We start from the raw sequence: 20,860 nt of genomic DNA on the forward strand, positions 1-20,860 counted from the left end.
GAACTTGTATGAAAGATTAATCCTAATATTAACCCATTAACTACCAATTTGTATATGCCCTTGAAAAAGTTACTTACATAAATATGTTATTCATAACAATTCATTATATGTATATACATAAATATGTATGCTGATATAAATAAATTTATGTATGTACTTGTACGCGTTTACATACACACAAATGTTTGCCAATACTTGAATATCCTTGGAAAATATATACATACATACATACATACAAAGACGAATATTGCTAAAATTGTTAAAATTTAAAATTAATACAAAAACCCAAAGAGATTCCACAAATTATTGTACTTTATTACATACATACTTACATATGTATACCTACATACTTACATATACCTACATACATACATATACATATGTATATATGTAATAGACATATTAAACTGGTATTTTTCCAATAATATATAGCCTATCCTATACTGCTAACTAATATGTTTATAAGAATTATAACCAGAATTTCGAAAAGAAGAGATTTAAAAAAATAACAATTTAGAAACGAAATTTTAGTACTGAAATGTACAATTTACAAATGAATAATATAATTAAATTTTTTTTGGTATTTCAGATTTTAGAATTTCAGTTAAGAAAAATTCCAATTGAACCAAATTAGTTATTAAAAAATTGTATTTAAAAAAAAAAAGAAAAAAAAAAACAAATATAAAAAAGTGACGACAAAGTAAATTAAAAGGATTTTGTAACGTAATATTTTTTAGACTAAAAAGTGACTTGCTGTTTTTGCCTATTTCCACAACTATCCACTCTAACTCTACACTAAACTCTATGCTATAATACACTCTTTATTGTAAAATTTATAATCTTAAAATTTCACCGCCAAGCAAAAAGCGACTCGCAAATTGTTAAATAATTCCTCTTTTGTAAAAAACAAAAATAATAACAAAATAAAAAATATATATAATCAATATTTTCTCTTCGAAGGCATTGCGCTAATTGTTTGTATACAAATTATATAATTAAACAAATCCAAAAAAAAAAGTTTAAATTAAGTATATTAAAAGAAATATTAAATTCCACTGTTTTTTTAAAGAAATTAATTACAAAATGCATAACAAGTGTTTTTCTCTTCACAGCAACAGAAACATAAACAAATAAATAAATAAAAAGCATAAGCATATCATAAACGAATAGTTAAAATATTTAAACTATAAAAATAAAAGTATAAAATTTATAAACCAATAAAATATAAAATTGTTTATCGAAATTATTTTGTTTTCAACGAGGAGATTTTGTTAAAAAAAAATTTGGGAACACTTTTGTATATATGTATGTATGTACATATGTACATATGTAATATATTTTAACATTTTTTTATAAAACAGAAATTCTTTTTTATTTTTTTTAATTAAAAGAATTTCTTTTTAATTCAAAATCTTTTGTTATGTTTTTATACTTTTTTTTAGATATTTTGTAATGTTTTTTAAGATATTTTAATTAATTTTAAATATTTTTTTCTATAAGTTTTTTTAAATATATTTTAGTTATTTCTTTATTTTTTTTAAATTTTTTTGTATATATTTTTGTTTTTTAATTTTTTACATACATATATAAGTTTTTTGAAATTTTTTATAGCTTTTTTTTAATTTTTCTTTTATATTTTTTACATATTTTTAAAATATTTTTGTAGATATTTTGTCTATAATTTTTAAATATTTTTTATTTTAATATTTTTAATATTTTTTTAATATTTTTTATATTTAATATTTTTTATTAATTATTATTATTATTTTTTCAATTTTTTTCTATAATTCTTAAAAATATTTTTAACTTATTTTATATATATTCTTTTTAAATTTTTTTATATATGTATATATTTTTTTAATTTTTTTTTTTTATTTTTTTATATATTGTATATGTTGAATTGTTGAATTATTTTGAATTTTTAAATGGAATTTTCAGTTTCAAAGAAGTGGGAACAGTTTGAAAAACATTTTTACTATATATTTCCGTTATATATTTAACTGAGAAGGTATTTTACAGAATATGCAATGTTAAAAATATTCCATATAACTAACGGTAAGAGGTTAATTATCTATCTTTTCAGATTGCTCAACCCTCCAGTGGCGGCCACTTGGGAGACAATTCCGCGATTGAGACATCATAAAGCATGTTCTGGTACTCCTCGAGTAAAACTACGAAAATATTACAACAAAAGAGTAGATTTTTTAAATAATAAATAAATGATTTCGATTTTCTACATGCAACACTTACAGTTAGGATTGCGCGCCCACTCCGCTTGCAGCTTCTCGCGCGTATTTATTTGCTTGTTGTTGAGCGCGCGCTTGAAACGCACCACACTCTCATTTAGATTCGACCAACTCTTCACCAGCGAAGGCGGCGTGGCCTTCAGCTTCGCTTTATAGGCGGCTAAAGCGGGACAAACCTGACCATCCAGCAGAAAAACGCCAAAGTAACTGTAAATATACAAATAAGATAATAAAAGAGGAAGCGCATAGAGAAATGACGTGCGCACCTGTAGGCCTTCTCGCCCGCCGGCATCTCCACCTCGATAAGCGGCAGCTCCCATCCCGCCTTCCCGAACGTCGCGTCCACGAAGCAATACACCTTACCGTCCGTCTCTTTGTAACGCGGCATTGGCTCCTCCTTGATGTCGCGTATATTGCAGAGTAGTGGCGCGTAGAGCAGCAGCCATTCTGGTTCGATGGCGGTGATGCCGCGCATATACATTTTCGTGCCGTCACCATGCTGCGTCTCATACGCCTCCTGGTAGACTACCCATTCGGGCAGCTTTGTGCGCAGCACCGACGAAGAGTGCATGAAAACCGGTTCCACCATATCGGCGCAATTGTACGCAAACTTGAGACGACGCTTCTCTTCCTTATCGCTTACGTCCGTTAGTGGCACTTTGCGCGCCACACGATCAGCCATGCCGGCAAGTAGAATTTGTCGTAGGAAGCGCGCTTGCCCGTCAGTAGGCGGCGCCATAGACGGATCAACACACAAGTCGACGCCGGTCACATTCAAATTTATTTCGTTTGTGAGTTGCACGCGCAGTTTGCGTACCTCGGTCAGCGCTTTCGGTCGCAGCCCATTCTCGGCGCAGAACTGTGATAATTTGCCTTGTGAACCTGCGTACTCTGCCGCGCCCACAGCGCGCAACAGCACCATTGGATCGCCCAGCAACTGGTAATTGCCCGTGGCAGCCCAACTGATGCGCTTCTTCTGCCACTTATTGCGCGCAAATGTGTTGCCGTCGTCACCGTCTTCCGCATGTTCACTTACGCCCACTTCCAACAACAGCTCTTGGACCGATAGTGCTGCCACCAAGCAGACAGTGTATGGCAGTAGTTGTTGCTGATGCGAAAGCGCCAACATCTTACCAAAGCGCGGTGCAACAGGGAAACGTGAAATGACTTGACCAAGTTTGGTGACAGCCGGTGGCAGTTCCTTTCCCTCTTTAAGCGGCTCCATGCGTTCCAGCGCGCCAAGCACAACCAAGCGTTGTTCGGCCGCCTGCAGCTGCACTGTATCCGGTGGTGAGGGGAAGGGGAAATTCACTACACGATCAATGCCCATGCAACGCATCTGCAACATGAGGTCATCCACCGGTCGCTTTTGTATATCTGGTTGGCTGAAGTCCATAAAATCGTGGTTGTAAACCGCGCTCGAATACAGCCGATAGCAATGGCCAGCGCTTACACGACCGGCGCGACCAGCACGCTGATCCGCGGAGGCTTTAGAAGTGTACGTGACGACGAAGGCGCTGACGCCGGTGATTTTATCGTAAAGCCGCGTCTTTTGGCGGCCGCTATCCACGACATACTTAATATTCGGTATTGTTAGCGACGTTTCAGCCACATTTGTGCTGACTATACAAAGGCGACAGCCCTCCGGTGGCGGTTGGAAAATACGATTCTGTTTCTCAGGCGAGAGCAGGGAGTAGAGCGGCAGTACCCATAGCGGTTGTTTGGTAGCAGCTATATGCGCATCGGTATTTTCATCGCCATCCGCATCGTCCTCATCGGTATTGTCCGAACCAATTTCTGCTTCGGATTCGCTATTTTGAGCTTCGTGCAAATCGGCTTCTGTGTCATCGCCGGGCAGTTTGTAGTCGTCAAGGTTTATCTTCGGCAACGCAATTTGTGACATGAACTTCTTCTTCGACTTCTTCACGCTGCGTATGGCGCGTTTCATATCGAATTCAATGTCGGAATCGTCATCGTTGCGCGCACTCACCAACTCAGTTGTGTCTTCAATAGCTTCATCCATCTTTTCAGCTTCTTCTTTGGGTTCACTGGAGTTATCTGTACTATTTACTGCTTTATCGTCGTCTTTACCGACCGTCTTTTTCAAGTGTTCACCATTTTTTCCATCCTTTTCCGCTCCCTTTTCATTATCCTTTTTGATGTATGGAAAAGTGCGTCGCAGCTTACGCACTAGCGTGTTCACCTCCTGCTGACCCGTTAGGAACACCAAAATGCCACCATCAGGCAGTTGAGAATGTATCTTTGCTATCTTTTTGAAAGCTTCCTGCAGATAATCTGTGGGCGTGCGTCGCTGAAAATGCACCGTGACAGGAAACTGACGCGCCTCCACCTTCAGCACCGGAGGCGGATATTTAAAAAGTTTCGGATTGCCTATGAAGTCGTCAACACGCAACGTGGCGGACATGATGATCAATTTTAGTGGATCGCCGCGTTTCTGCCGTAGCGGTACAATGCGCGACAGCAGCCCCACTAGTATATCGGTGTAGGCACTGCGCTCATGCGCCTCATCCAATATGATGACCGAATAGCGGCGCAACAGAAAGTCACTTTCGACCTCCTTCAGCAGCACACCGTCCGTCATGAATTTAATGCGTGTCTGTGGCGTGACGTTTCCCTCGAAACGTATTAAATAGGACACCTCTTGTTCGTTGAGGTTCATTTCACGCGCCACACGTTTGGACATGGCTATGGCGGCCACGCGACGCGGTTCAGTAATACCAATAATTTTGTTATTTTGCGCATAGCCGGCCTCGTAAAGAAATTGTGGTATTTGTGTAGTTTTACCAGAACCTGTTTCACCAGCCACTATTATGATTTGATTCTCGTTAATCGTTTCCATTATTTCTTGTTCTTCACCTAGGATGGGGAGCTTAAGGCGCGCTGCCTGCACTTCCGCATCACGATGTACGTGCACGTAGACTGTGGTACGCATTGGTACCTCAGGTTTTTTAGGTTTTGCTGCAATATTGGCTTTAGCACTCTTCTTATCTGTAGTTTTTGTGGATGTAGAGGACTTGTCCTCTGGGTCTTCAGTTTTTATTTTACTATCCTCAACTTTTTCTTTAACAATTTTATTATTTGGTTTCTCCGCCATTTCGATATCACTCTCACTTTCACTTTCACTTTCGCTATGACTCTCACTATCTTCATTCTCTTCAAGACTGACCACATTAGGGTCACGTCTTTTTGCTGCTAGAGCCTCCTCATCCTCTATAAGCAGTTTTCGTTTCGCAGCGCCTTTGATTGCGCTTATTTTTCCCACTGCTTTGCTGCTACTTTGCTCCGTTTGACGCTGCTGTTTCTTTGCCAGCACCTCTTCAAGCGTCTGTAACTTTTTTACGCCCACCGTCTGCACTTGACTGATGGATGTATACTGCTTCAGCTCTTGCTCAGGCACTTGCACGCTGGCTAAGGCTTGTAGCAGTTCGGCGCGCTGTTAAAAAAAAATGCAACTCAAATGTTTACAGCTCAAAGTGAGTTTAAATCATACTTACGCCTTCCTTCTTTTTCTTTTTGTCCACAATTTGTTGCAAGTGTTTGCGTTGCTTCTTCGTTAGAATTTTTACATGTTGCTGTTTATCCAATTGCACTTTGGTTGCACGCTTTTGTGAGGGCAGAGCCAATGCATTGGCGTCATCATAGCCAGCACCCGCTTCTGCAGCACCTTCAGCCCATTCAATTTTAATCTGCGTAATAAGAAGTGTAAAGAACATTGTATTTCATAAGCACAAAGCTTTGCCGGCACTTACATCCTTCACTGCCGAGTTATCCACCAGCGTTTTGTGGTTCTGACGCGCCTTGGCGTTAAACACTTTTTTACCCATTTTCACTGTATTTTAATTAAATATTCAAACAAAATGGCTCAACAAAATCTGTATTTAATAATTTCAAATGGCTACATGCGACCAGCTGATGCACGTGGTGACACCCGTTCTGCGGATTTTGACATAACAATGGCAGCGCATAACAAAAGTGATGATAAAGAAACGCACAAAGAAGCAAAACAAAAAATAGAAGAAGGTTTAAAAGAAAATATGTGTAAAAATATTCGCAAAACGTTAAAAAATGTAAACAGAGAGTAATTTTTGTGCTTTGGAGAGCTAATGCTCTCACACAGGGCGACTCAACTTATGGCATTATTGCATTTGTTCATTATATCAATCTTAAAATAGTTTTGAAAGTACTAAGATTTTATGTGTTTGCTTGCTACAAATGGTAATTTTTTTAAGTTGAAACTTGTTAAAGTTTTATAAAAAAGTTTAAATAAGTTTATTTGCATACTCACCCGTGCTGACCGGGGAACCTTGTGTCATCTTCACTGGTTTGCTCACTGGCCTAACCTTCATTTCCTTCCGTTCGCAATTCGCAGCCGTTTGACAGTTTGACTTGAAGTATCGCGAATTTAACCGCTTTTCTTAGTGCGTGCGTGAAAATGTTATAATTACAAGTTTTTATGCTAATTAATTTACACGAAATTTATTAAATCTATTGTTTTACGTGTATATATGTATATTAAAGTGTGTGTGTAGTGTTATTTACTTATCAAGTGTTTCTAATTGGAATCGGCAGGATTAGAGGCACACGCTACTAGTTTTGCGACGCCCATTATATCTCCTTCGTTCGTATCGCAGCCATTTGACAGTTTGACTAGAAGTTTCGCGAATTTAACCGCTTTTTTAGTGCGTGCGTGAGAATATTAGAATTAAAAGTTTTTATGTTAATTAATATACAGGAAATTTAAAAAATCAATTGTTGCACGCGTATACGTGTATATTGAAATGTGTGTGTAGTGTTATTTACTTATCAAGTGTTTCTAATTGGATTCGGCACGATAGGAGACACACGGAGCTAGTTCTGCGGCGTCCTTCACATATTGGCCCATTATATCCTCTGCAGTGTAAGAGTGTACGTCTTACCCAGGGTAAGTCTGTTAACGTTTATTTAAACAAATTATTTATTAAGCCTTAAATATACATATTCTTCTGTTTTAATGCCATAACCTTGAATTTTGTCTTTCTACCATCTGGGGATAACAGAGTTTGTAAGTTTATACAACGTTTTGTATTTACGCACACATGCATATATAAATATAAAGAATGCTGCAACTTCAAGGGAAAAGCGTAGAAACGCCAGTTCTTGTAATTTTTCAAGTTGAACAAATTTGAATGCTCGAAATTTCATTAGCTTAATTTTTTAACCCTGGACGTGCTTTGTTAGTCGATTCGTCTAACAGTCATCGTGTGTTGCAAACAGCAGCAAAATAACGATGGCCATCCAGGGTTAACTCCCGAAAACCAGTTTGTTTATGTGGAAGTTGAAATATTTACTATTTTCGTTGTGTTGCGAATTCTAGCGATTGAAAAAAACTTAAACTTCAACCAACTTTATAAATAGAATTTTATATACATTTTTATTATAAAATTTCTTAAAAAATTACCAAATGTCTGCATGATAAATTTAACAAAAAAGTACATGGAATTAAATACAGTGATACTCCGATAAGACATAATCTAAAAAATAAGTTCATAAAAAACTAAAAAATCAAATTACACACCTAAATAATAGACTATTTATATGCACCGAAGCCGCTTGGCTGAAAGCGACCATCGTCGTAGCTGGTTTGGAAATCAGAGAAGGCGTCACGGAACTTATATGCACCCTTAGCAGGACTAGCACGACTGAAGCCGAAAGAGGAACTGCCAAATCCCGAGCCAGCGTTAAAGGAACCGAAATTATATGGAGAAGAGGGAATTGCATCATAGTAAGATGGTGAGGCAAAAGGTGACGAGGGCGCTGGCCTTGCGTTGGGACCACGTCCAAAGGAAGGCAGACGCGGTGATAGAACTTCGGGCGGTGGCCCAACATCATCATCATTTTCAGGAATTTCATTTTCATCACCTACATCGCCGTTCGTCGCGTCAGCGCCCTCCGGTGCTGCATTACTATTATCGTCTGCTTCTTCAGGTGGAATATCTGCTTCGGGTGCGGCTTCCGGCGGTCCGGCTACATCATCAGCGCTTTCATTGGATGAGATATCTGCAAAGTGAGCTTGTGAAGCCAATCTTATGACATTTAATTAGAAGTTGGCGTATTTTACCATCTGGTTGCGCATACTGGTATAATAGTCGATCGCGTTGTGGTTGTGGCGGTGGTCGAGATCTAGTTGGAGGCGGTGGTGGTGGTGGTGCTGATGCTGCTGAAGGTCGACGCCTAATTTGTGGCATTGGTGGTGGTGCCGGTTGGGTTGGCGCTGGCGATGGCGGTGGTGGTGGAGCTGCAGGGCGTTGACGACTGCGTCCGGCTTTACGTGGCGAAGATGGCTGCGATGGTGGTGCTGGTGCTGGTGGTGATGGCGGTGGCGGTGGCGATGGTGGTGGCGCGGACTGTGCGGTAGACGCATCATCATAATCGTAATCCACAGGACCAAAGCGTGGGTTACCGCGTGACAGAGAGCCATCGTAGCCAGAAGGATAAAAATAGTCATAGTCATAGCCATATGGTGGTCTATTATAACTTGGCGGTGGACGTGGAAACGGTTTTGGGCGTGGGCGCGGACGTCTTGACGGAGCCGGAGGTGGTGGCGGTGGTGGTGGTGTCTCAGGTGCCTCAGTGGTCGTGGTGGTAGTAGTAGTGGTTGGTGGGGGGCGCGTCGTTGGGTTAAATAAATCTGACGAGCTGGCAAATAAAGCAAACTTGTTAAAGAACGGATTGAATGGCGGCGGTGGCGGTGGCGGAGGCGGTGCAAGTGTAGTTGGCGGACGTGTTGTTCTCGGTCGCCGCGTTGTTGGTGGTGGCGGTGGTGGTAGTCTAGATGCGGCAAGTGTGCGCGTCACATTCGCCTTCAAATCGCTGGCAGTAGCGCTATTTAACAGCAAATTTCGTAGCAGCCAGCCCACATCCAAGCTGCGCCGACTACGATCCTGCAATTCGAGCTTTGTATTTGTGGCTGCACTTAACTCTAATGCATCGCAGCCAACGAACAACAGCGCGACGCCAAAAAGGATTCGTACGACGCGCATTGTGTACGAAAAAATCGCTTTAAGCGAAGCGTTGACTCAATATAAAAGCGGCGCCGACTAACGATGCGCGTTTGCAGTCCGGTTCACACAATATTTGCAATGGTTTAATGCCACGCGCGCACACTTTAACTTTAACAGCGTTTCGAGGGAGCTTACGACCGTTTGTTGCGGCTTGCAACAAAGAACTGTGCGCTTGGCTTGCGGAGATTTTCAGCTAAAGGTTCGTGTGCTGCAGCTTTGTAGTAAATGCTCTGGCGTGCGGCAACTAGTAAAACGAGTTAACAGCTCAATCCGTTATTATATCATGCGGACGAATGGCAAAAAAGCTTAGGCCAATACAGACGCCAGGTCGTGGAAAACGCTGCTGCCGCTGACATAGAAGCGACGGCAAGCTAGCATATTATTTGCATTTTCCTGTAGTGCTTTTTCTAGCCAGCGATTTGCTGCGGCGGAACATTGATTTTATAAATATTGTGTGCAAAACAGTGGTGTTGTGTGTAATTACTATATTATTAGTGTAAAGTTAACATTTCAATACTTAATAACAAATTATTGCTGTCAGGCGAGTTGTAATCCTAAAAAAAAATTAACATCAGAGTGCCTGAAAAGTTCAATATTTCATTTATTTCTTCAACAACGTAAATTTTTGTTTCCTGTCTTTTTAGTTCTGAACTTTCTCATGATTGAAAACGTATTGCTATTTTGGTTATATAGTTGAAGCCAATGTTGAAATCGTGTAAATCATGTGGAAATCAACACAGCTCGGCTTAGCTTGTATACATTTATTGTAATACGGAACTCAATTTTTCTATTAAACTCGAATCTCAAAACGAAAACAAGCTGTGCTTACATCTTCTACTATTTCTTCACATCTTAAAGAAATCACCTTTAAAGCTGCCACCTCAGAAAACCTACTTATAAGAGAAAAACTCTCCTCTCTATCTTATTACATCTCTCTTCTCTCTGGCAATATTCGCTCTTCTTAGTATAACTTCAAAATCGGTAGTTGTAAGACTCACTTGATTTTCGGCTCCCGTTGCTTTAGAGGTAGAAAAGGACGATTGGGATTTTAAGAAACAGAATTCGTCTAAACGTTTACCTTAAGGGCGATTAGAGGGCGATGCCACTTGCTCGACCCTTTATCTGCCAAGGGATGGCGACTCAATGTTAGGATAAGTTCTAAAATATATGACATTGTCTCTGTATATAAGATCTTTGCTTTGATCTTTTTATCTTCACGAGATCGAAATGAGGAAACTTTGAGCTCATCTCGTTGTCTCCTACCTTTGTTTCGGTAAACTTACTCTCCAGCGTAAGAATATAATGACTAAATCATAGAATCTCACTGTAAGTAGGTAAGCTCTATGGTTTAAAATCACCAAAAATTATTATAATATTTGCATAAGAAGTTGTTGTTATTTCTCTTCTCTTGTTCTTACATTCTCAACTCACTTTATCCGCTTTCTATATTCTCAACTCGGGACGCGTCGTAGAGTTCAAAGTTATGCATTCGTCAGCTGTTTCACATGCCATATTGGCAGCGCTGACAGGCATAAATCAACAAAGATCGTTAGGAACGCTAATTGAATTGCAAATGAAAGCAAACAGTCTTATGAAACCAACGAAAATGAAGTCATGCAACAGCTTGTGGCACAGAAAAAAACGCAGAATATTTTTCAAATGAACCAATTTGCTCCACTTTAAAGTGGCCGGACAGCATTTTGAGCTGTAAGAGATCCAACGAACTATACACGAAATCGCAGACGCAAACATGGAATAATTATTAATACATATGCACATGCATACATACACAGAAGCATGCAGGTGTATGTGTGCTTGCGTATACATACTTAAGTCTAGGATTATCTGTAGCACCGTGCGCTTTTTTAATTCTAACAACTTGCTGGACCAGCCTACTACCGACCGCGCATGTACCAGCTCGACACATGTCCTTGAGCGCCGGCAGCCGACGCCGCAGCGCGCGGCAATGTAGCAGCAGTTGCTTGTTTTCATTTTAATTCACTTTCGAATTTAGCATAAAATACTGGTTTGTTGTGTATCAAATTGCTAAGCGCATGGGACACTTGTCAGGCCTGCTGATATATGGATTATTGAAATATCTGTGCGGGTTTTGGCAAAAGTTGAGCTTTAGAAGCATTACGTGCGGCGAACCGTCGAAGGCCAGTACGAACTATGAGTTTGACCCTAATGCGCTTCGTTGCGGTAACAGTACACTACGAGCCAGTTACCGAATGCGAAAACTAAAGTGACCTTAAATTAAAACTAATCAGCCATACTTTCAGAAAGCCTAAATCAAAACATTCGGTTGCATTTAAAATGATTTTCAATCTATTTTAAGGTTATTTGCATAAATTTATCGACAAATGTATTGATCAGTAGGCGAAAAACCTGAATGAGTATATGGCAAGCTGTGATTTGCTTGTTTGTGAACAACAGAAACTGAAAGTCAGTTCTCCTCTAGGTAAAAAACACGTAAATAGGATTAAATAGCGATTTAATTTCCTATAACCATCAAAGAATAATAATTTCCGTGAAGTACTTCTGCCATTTGGTTCCATCCAAAGCATCAGAACTTGCATTGACATCGTCTTCAATGAAGCTTAAATTTCAAGAAAACCAAACTCACTCAAACCGAGAGATTTCTTCTAATTTTTTTTATTAAAAATCAGACAAGTTGGATTACAACTTGTTTATTAATCTCAATTTGTCAAAGGAAAGACCTGAGAACTCCATTTCAGAATGTATTAAAGGTTTTGCCAGAGTATCTCAAGAAAATAGTTGCATTGGACGCTGGTCGTTGAAGGCTTCGACCTCATTTGCTCCGTTCCCACAACTCGAACCCATTCCCCGAAATTACTTTTGGAATTTTGTTCTGCCGCTACAACAAAACAAACTTCTTTGCTCTTAAATTCTACAAAATGGAAATTGTTGGCACAAGAAGGAATCTTCGAAAGCAATAATAATGTGCAAAGCCGATGAACTAGCCAGAAGGAGCACCCTTGCCCCGCTCACATCGGAATTCCACATTCATGCGGCTTAAAATCTTGCTGGACACTTGTTGTCAAAGTTGTTTTCAAAGCGCTTTCTCGATCTGTAAGAATCTTATGATCCAGCTAGGAGTTTGGGCCGGCATTATAAACTGTCCAAATGATATCCCTCTTAGGATTGACCGCCTAACCTAACCTAAAGATATACTGAAGAAGAGAAACGAGTCTCCCTCCTCCTCCTATACCTTGAGAACAGGCATATGAATAAATATATACTAAACACAAAGCGCTATAGTGTTTCCAATACATAATCAATGTTAGCTTATGGCCAGCTGGCAGTTCCAGAAAATAGGTTTGCATATAGCAGGGCCCGTTGCGCTAAGCATCAAAATAAGCGCGCAACTGGCAAACTTTTGCAGAAATAAGCTGTGAGTTTTTGCACAATCATAAATGTGCGAAGTAATCGATAATTACACACTGCCACTCACAAACCATTCGGTATTGCATAAAATACAATGTACTCCAATTTAATAACAACAAAAGCAACAATAGCCTCGCAGACTAAGTGATCCAGTTAGTTATCTGCCTTCGGGCCACCAAAGTGATTCGGCGCAGCCTAAAGACCTCCAGCCAACTGAAATAGCGCCCCTTGGATCCACCTCCTTTGCTCTGCGCGTCAACAGACCAGTTTCGAGTTTTATTACCCGGTCGTAAGGTTTATCATAAAGCAACAACAAAGTACTAAAGGCAGTTAAGCTATTAGACAAGTCTTCCATAGAAGCAATGAGCGAAAATTTCAGCGATTTGTTAATTATACAAAACTTTGCTCCGAATTCGCCACAGACGTCATAGAAGTCATGAAGAAAACGGCTTTTTGCAAAGTAAATTAATTCATAAGGCTTACAAAAAATAAAAATTTTACTTTTTTTTATTAAATTTTCCTTTTAAAGATATTATAACATTAAAATTTAAACAATTTATCAAGTAATCTGTATGGTACAAAATTATGTATGTATGTCACTGTGTATATACTGCTTTCGGGCAGTAAACAGGCAATTTCACAAATACTTAAAGCGCTAGCTCGGGTCCTTACAAGAACTTGTGCTGCAGAAATTCGTAGGCATACTCAAAGACTAACAACATAATGGCACCGCCTGGGCCCAGACGCATTACCTTCGGCACGAGTCCCTTGTAGAGCGCGCGGAAGCCCTCCTCGCGGTACACAATGCCAATGGAGCGGAAGGTACCCTTATATTTGACCACACCCGCTTGTGGTTGTGGACCCTGTATGCGCGATTTCGCCACATCGAATGGTATGTTGATGAAGCAGGCCAACGTGCCGGATGTGAAACCGATCAATACCTTGCGTATGAACTCCTGTGTGCTGTCCTCAAAGGCAGGCACGTAGTTCTTGACACTGTGATAGAAGCCAAAGTAGACCATGTTGAAGGTACCATTGCGTCCCATAGTCGCAGTGACACCTTTGTTGAGACCACGGAAACCCAGTCCGTCGGTCTTTACTATGCGTTTCGCCACGGACCAGGTACTCTCGGCCTCCTTCATTTTCGAGCGGTCCGCCTGCTGCGCCACTTTGACCACCTCGAAAGGATTGACAGCGATGGCTTCAATGAGACCGGCGGTCAGGCCAGCCAGCGAGAATGTCTGTTAGGTGGCAAAGTCGTTGTGAAATTAATGAAATTATTAAAAAAAAATTAAAAAGGGTTTTCATATGTTGACACTTACCAGTGGTGTAGGTGCTGGTGCTCCAAAGAGAAATAGCGGTTTAGTTTGTTCGAAACAGACAAATTTAATGGCACGCTTGGGCGTTTCCGCTATCACAGGTGGGAGAATACCCTTCCAGAAGGAGAACAAGCCTTCTTGGCGATACATTTTGGCGAAGCAGTCGAAGACGCCATTGTAGTGGCTCTGTGAAAATATAGAAAGGGAAATTGTTAATTGCTTGTTAAAAGCTTTGCAATGTTCACATGACCGGGTCAGACATCTCAACCATAGTTGGAGAGACCTTTCACTCGCTTTATAGATACGTACTTTCGTATCGTGCCAACATCGTTATTGGAACGTGGTCTAATCCTCATCTGTGTTAAAAACTAAGTGGCTTTCAGAAATCATATAAATTACCGTATCTAGAAAAAACTACATATATTCCACTACCAGTTTTTCGATCGTTTTTCGAAAAGCCTGAGCTCGGTTTACTCACCCTAATGCATCTGTACTATGCACATATCTCTACAAAAAGAAACCTATTTTCCAACTTATTTAACATTCCCCATTTCGCTTGCCTCTCAGCAGCAAGATCGCAGCGGAAATCGAGAGTTATGAGACAAGCCTCTTTCTACTTTGAAATTATATCGAATCTCATATACACATCATACATACATACATATGTACATACATACATATGTGGGTACATTTAGTATATTTTTTCTGTGTGACGCATTCGAAGCATCATTACTTTCGATTGAAAACTATTTTTAGGCTATTAACAAGAGTCTCTCGAAGAGAACGCTCGTTTCTGCACATATAACGGTGCTTAATCACTTGCAGACAAATCTACTTACATAATATATTATGCTTTGCGTATTGAACTCTCAATTGGTATTCCTGTTCATTTGCAAATTGGTTGCTGTTTTCACTTTACGCCATCCTCATTAGCAAATCAAATGCAAAAAGCAGCCAAATACAACAACTATCATACTCCGTGAGACGTTTAATTACATTTAACAATAAGCGTGATGATCTGTGCGGCAACAACAACGTCAATATGTAGTGCATTGGTGAGGCATCTACTTATCGCTGGACGCGAGAAGCAATTTTAATCATTTAACCCTTCGAGTTTTCGGCTGAAATCGAGCAGTACGCAGATTTCAAGCAATAAATACGAAATATTTCTTTGATTTTATGGAGCTAAAGTCCAATTTCGGTCTAAAAAAATGACGTCGGAAGACCCTGAAGTTTTAATAGACGCTCACTGTCTCTACTGTGAGTTCTCTTTACCGAAAAACCTGGGTTATGGATAATGCATAAACTCTGGAGGATCTTTGAGGGAACTTAACAGTATTTTGGAAACTGGGAAGTTTTGCCGCTTGTCTTTTCCTTGTCTTTTCTGACAACCATTTGTTTGGGTCGATGCAGTTTCATATGAGAATAGGGTATCAAAAATTAGCTTGATTCGTTATTGGTAACCAAGCCGGGGTAGTGCTTTTTGGATGGAATTCACAAATTTCCGAATGGATGGGAAAATGCTATCGCTTGAGATGGTCATTACTTTGAATAATACCATTGTACATGGTTTTCTACTACGACATCTATTGACAAAATACGAAAAGACTTTTTCGACTACCCAATATACAGGTTATAGGTTTTTTTCGATTTTCTCGATATGCAATATTTTTATTATAAAAAATGACAAATCCAATTTACTTTAGCGCACAAAATGAATGTGAGATATTATCAGCATATTCTATGCCCCCAAAAAACAATCTCCCTGATATAGAGACCGCTTCGCTCCGCTGCCTCTTATCTGCGCATTATTTATTGTTGTTGTGGACAATTTCGGGTACTTTTGTTTTTTTTTTTCTTTTTTTATTAACTCGTGCACACGCCAAATATCAAGCAGTCGGTGGTTGTGCGCACTGGAGGTGCGCGGTGTTGAAAAGGGGCGGGAGCAAGTGCGGGGCAGCAAATTGACGAAATCTTGTTTAGCAATAAAAAAGCATTACCGGCCATATATTTTTACGTGTATGTGTGCATTATTGTTTGCATTTTGGGTAAATGTACGTATGTAGATATTTTTAGAAGTATTTTAGGGTATGCGTGTGTCTGTGTATTGACGCACTGACGCAGTTGCTCAAGTGTCAGACATGCGAAAGCCCATTAAGCTGATAACGCGATAGCTCGCACCTCCGTGCCAACTGTCTATGCGTGTAGTTGTGTGTTTGTAAATACATATTATTTTTTTAATAAACACTTTTGAGATACATATGTACATATGTATGTATGTATGTACATAAGGCGTAGTGTCTGTGTTATTAAATAATGTGTGAGCGGAATTTGCGCGACCAAAGTAAAATGAAAATAAAGTAATATTTAATAATATTAACAAGAGACAAAACAATGTGATTAAATAGGGTGCACACAAAATTCTGCAACTTAACACGAAATTTTATGAAATTAATTAAAATTTAAAAAATTAAAGAAAAACTCTGAAGGGGAAATGCAGACCACCCTAGTACTTGTACATACTATTTTTCGACATCTGAATATCACTTGTAGCCTTTAGAACATTTTTATTTTTATGTATTTATACCATGAACAGGGTATATTAAGTTTGCCACGATGTTAGATAGATAGATAGTTAATAATAAGGTATTGCACTGTGACCTAGGGTCTATTGTGCCCAGCCCTATATCACATATGGTAACCAAAGTGCAGAATCCGGAATAATTCCAGGAGCCTGTTGGGCGTTACTGAGGTGATGTGATCCCTGTCCACGTAGATGGAACCTAGGGCCCTAAGCGGGCTTCAGCGAATTGCTGGAAAATCCGGAATCAGGTGTACTATGGTTTCCTGTTCCATGTCGCAGAAGACTATGCGCAAAAGACTATGCCCATGTTGGACAAGTGCTTCCTGCTGTGCCCTGTGTAGAGCGCGACAAGGAGGTGGAATTTGTCACGAGGGAGGTTGATTATTTTCTTAAACCTTAAGAGTTTAGTGCCTGCTGCCAGTGATGTTCTCTCTCCACTCTCTACTTCGTACGGAGCAGCTCCTTAAGAGTGTCGGACCCTACTGCGACGCATGGTCCTGGTCCCGTCATCTTGGACGCTGCCGCAGAGCGGGTTGGTTCGTCGGTTATCTTTGGTATACGATACGCTGGTTGCGATAGTTGCGGTGGAGATTGAGCTCTACGCAATGACTTATAGCAAAAACTTATAGCAAAAACCTCTGCTTGAAAAATGCTTGGAAAACGTCTCATTGGTAAGAATATCTTGCTATACGATAACGCAATGCCTGCTCCAATGCTTTCCGGTGTTTTCGAGCCGTCAGTGTACCACTGGATAGTACTGTCTCTCAGCAGTTTATCAAGCGTGGGGTCATTCCACTCTGTCTTGAGTGAGAGAGTCTGAGAGTAACTCTAAAATTCTTTGTGAAGTTAAAGCTCTTTTCCCTAGTGCCTTCATCTGTTGATACAAAACCCTGCCATGCAAACTGAACGTTCGGAACCAAGTGCTTGCATGGAAAACTTTTTCATTTGATGAGACATTTTAAAGAAATTTAGTCATCGGTTCAATCTCTGAAGAAATTGTTCAGATTGGTTCACTATAGCTTACAGCTGTCATACAAACTGAACAATCAATCTAACAACTTCGTTATTCGTGAAAGGAATTATAGCTTCGCTGCAACCGATGTTAGTGTTTTTTCTTGTTATTTGAATATTTTCTGAAAATATTTTTGTATACATATCTATATTTTATGTTTTTTATTTATAAATTTTCTCTAAATGTTTTATTACTTTTTAGTCATATATTTATGTTTTCAAGCAAATCTTAAATTGCTTATCTAAATGCCATTTATTTACCTTGACCTTGAAATGCCCTTTGGCATACAGTATTACAAACATGCGCTCCAATGAATAGTTTAAACTGGCGCACCGTCAAGGCATGAAGCCACGCTGTTGGTAATTACCATAGCAAGCGTGAAGTTCAAACAATTTAATGATTAAACTCTACTTAAGAAATATTATTGGCGAATGTGTTGCAAGTTTTCGAAAGGCAAAACGACCAATTTAGTAGAAAGTAGCTCTATACAATCGGCTGACATATTTCTATCTATCTAATATAGGGAAAAATATTTAACGATTCAGTCTACGCGCGCAATTTATATAAATAAGTCCGGGTCAATTTTGATCTTGACTGTATTTCGGGTATTTTTATTGATTTGCCGTTCTATGTTCAATCAATATTTATTACACCAATTGAAACTAAGTTGGCGTAGGAAATATGCTTCCAATCGTCGAAATATGGTCTCAACACTATAAGGTTTTCAGCGAATCTGTTAAAAAGAAAACATTCAGCTGTTTTGCAAAAAATATTGAAAATTTTGTTCGAAAGCTTTTTTTCGAAAAATTCGACTCCTTTTATTTAAAACACCTAGAAATTTTAAGTTCTCTTCGGGTACTTTTCTAAATTTTAATTTTAAATAATTTTTCCTTTTACTATACGTTTGAGAACCCCGTTTTCTGTTAAATATACGTATTTCCATATTTTAATTTTTTATTACACCCAGACTCGTATCTCTGTATCCACACGCTTTTATCTTTTAAAGAGCTTAATCTTTGTATTACTTATAAATCCCACTTCTGCGATATAAGCCACAGAACACGATACGCTTGAAGTGGTTTTATAAACGCAAACATATGAGTTTACGAGAGCAGTCTGATAAATCGACGAACCTTTGCTTAGTTTCCTGAAATTCTCTCCAAACAATGTTCTCCCAAGATACCCAAAAAAGTGAATGATTTCCACACGTTCCTCTATCTTTCGCCTGAATAGCAGATTTCAAGGTCGGGCAGGTGATATACGCTCTCAATTTCAAGTTTCAACAGCAGAGTTGAACATTTCTTTATCTTTGACCTTTGGTATTTTTTGTTGACTTTATGACATATCTCTCTCAGAGAGCTCTTAAACGTGATCAGCTGTTTGTTGACAGCTGCATTGTTGCATTTATTGTTAGAATATTTAAAAAGTCACTGATTTGAGGAGCTCATATTTTATATAGACATATTAGTTAGCTCTTGAAACCGCCTAGTCTTCCCTCTCATACCTTCCACCATCCCTCTGGCCAGTCTTTCGAACATCTTTGTAAATATTGGGTAGTCGAAAAAGTATTTTCGTTTTTTGTCAATAGATGTTTGTGGACCAAAAGTAGCGCGTTTTTATTTCATTAATTTTTTTATTTTTTGTATTTACTTTTTTACTTTGCTCATACAACAAAAACTGTCACTCTCATTTGACATGCGCTCTTTTGACTTTTCTTCTTTTTTTTACTTTTTACTTTACAAAACATTTCAGTTTGTTTTTGTTTTGTGCTTTTTGGGGACTTTTCGCGGCTATTGATGATTAAGGACAATGTCAATGTTGAAATTGTTGGACCGCGAAGCAGGAAGAGAGTGTTGTTGGGGTGCATGGGGTACACGTCTTAGCTTGTGAGGTGAACTCATGTGTTCAGGCGAAGGGCTGATTATGAAAGTTTTAACGCGATTTTTAGATTAACTTGGGAAGATACATACTACAGTATGTACCTACTATTTTGTATTTTGTACTATCCTATACCACACAAAAATTTAACTAATCTTTTCTAATAATAACTGTTTGTTAGCTTTGCGCTTCAAGATTAAATTGTTTATCTTATCAGACGATTAGAAAATTCCAAAACGGCGCTAATTTATCAATTAGCATAGAATTGTCAACACAGCCACACACACACACAAACAAAAGCTGCACTAGCCCAACACACACACATTCAAGCGCGCGCTTACAACTTCGTCTTCAACGTTGGCGCGCTCTCGCAAAAGCGATCCTCAAGCACTCACTGCACACACTTTCACACACAATGCTGTCGCTTTCCACACTTGTGCAGGCAATCAGTGCGCGCTGCGCTACCCACCTCTCCCAGCGCTTTCGTCGTCGTCTGCAACTGCATGCGCGTCTTCACTACATCCAGCGGCTGCATAATGCAAACCTCCACAAAACCAGCCGAGCCGCCGGCCATCACCTGCAGCGCAGCGCGTTTCAGCGCGGAAATCTCTTTCGGCGCCTCCGGCTGTTGGTGTTGTTGGCGCGCCACAAGCACGGCGGGCGTCACGGCACTTGCTACTGCCTGCTGCGTGGGTGTTTCGGACATTTTTCTTTGTGCAAAATTTTGAATTTTGTTCTGTTAACGTAGAATTTTGTTTGTATTTTAAAAATCACAGCAATTTTGGAATTTCCAACTTTTAAATTACGCGTTGCTTCTGCTCTGCCTCTGTGAACTGCCTGCGCACTTTGCAGCAATTGCTAAACACTTTCCACTCGTAATCTGTCAATTCAGTGAATCTTCGGCGTACACTTGCGGTCGCGTTGAGCTCACCCGTCCAACTGCCGGCGGACGTTGGCTGTTTGGCAGCCAGTGCTGGCGAAGAGTGTGTGTGCGCGCGATGAAGCCGAACAAAGCAACATTCGGCGAGCGCGTGCAAAGAAAGCGCACACGGAGAATTCCAATATTCCGCTAGCGCTCGCGGAGAATCTTCGCTGACGTTCTGGGTGAGGGGCGCGCCAGCCGTCCGAGTATGTGTGTGTGTGCAGCGAGTCGCGCACTGCCGGCATTATGTGTCAATGCAAATTATGCGAATTTCCTCAGATACTTACGGGAGTGTGTGTGTGTGTGTTTACGTAAGTATGTTTTTGGAAAAAATGCGGAATTTGCCGCAGCTGCGCTGTTCATTAATATTCCTATAATCGCTCAATCACACTCTCCACTTGCTTTCTAAAGGGTCTCACAGTAGGGATTG

The 20,860-nt window shown here is 39.7% G+C and overlaps 3 protein-coding genes across 3 annotated transcripts; all 3 read right to left on the minus strand.

Moving 5' to 3' along the window:
- Positions 1-1,954: 1,954 nt before the first annotated feature.
- LOC120775110 (probable ATP-dependent RNA helicase kurz) lies at positions 1,955-6,186 on the minus strand. Its single transcript, XM_040105127.1, has 5 exons — positions 6,017-6,186; positions 5,762-5,953; positions 2,513-5,700; positions 2,251-2,453; positions 1,955-2,171 (listed from the first exon to the last, which is right to left on the minus strand). The coding sequence occupies exons 1-5, from the start codon at positions 6,089-6,091 to the stop codon at positions 2,089-2,091; spliced, it is 3,741 nt and encodes a 1,246-aa protein (XP_039961061.1). The 5' UTR covers positions 6,092-6,186; the 3' UTR covers positions 1,955-2,088.
- A 1,635-nt stretch (positions 6,187-7,821) lies between these two features.
- On the minus strand, positions 7,822-9,286 carry LOC120774702 (formin-like protein 14). The gene is given in 2 exon segments (XM_040104431.1): positions 7,822-8,303; positions 8,365-9,286. Coding segments are annotated over 2 exon segments (1,404 nt in total).
- A 3,952-nt stretch (positions 9,287-13,238) lies between these two features.
- LOC120775821 (mitochondrial 2-oxodicarboxylate carrier) lies at positions 13,239-20,442 on the minus strand. Its single transcript, XM_040106176.1, has 3 exons — positions 19,978-20,442; positions 14,038-14,220; positions 13,239-13,956 (listed from the first exon to the last, which is right to left on the minus strand). The coding sequence occupies exons 1-3, from the start codon at positions 20,212-20,214 to the stop codon at positions 13,384-13,386; spliced, it is 993 nt and encodes a 330-aa protein (XP_039962110.1). The 5' UTR covers positions 20,215-20,442; the 3' UTR covers positions 13,239-13,383.
- Positions 20,443-20,860: the final 418 nt, after the last annotated feature.

Source organism: Bactrocera tryoni, chromosome 4 (assembly GCF_016617805.1).
Source record: "Bactrocera tryoni isolate S06 chromosome 4, CSIRO_BtryS06_freeze2, whole genome shotgun sequence".
NCBI classification, from domain to species: domain Eukaryota; kingdom Metazoa; phylum Arthropoda; class Insecta; order Diptera; family Tephritidae; genus Bactrocera; species Bactrocera tryoni.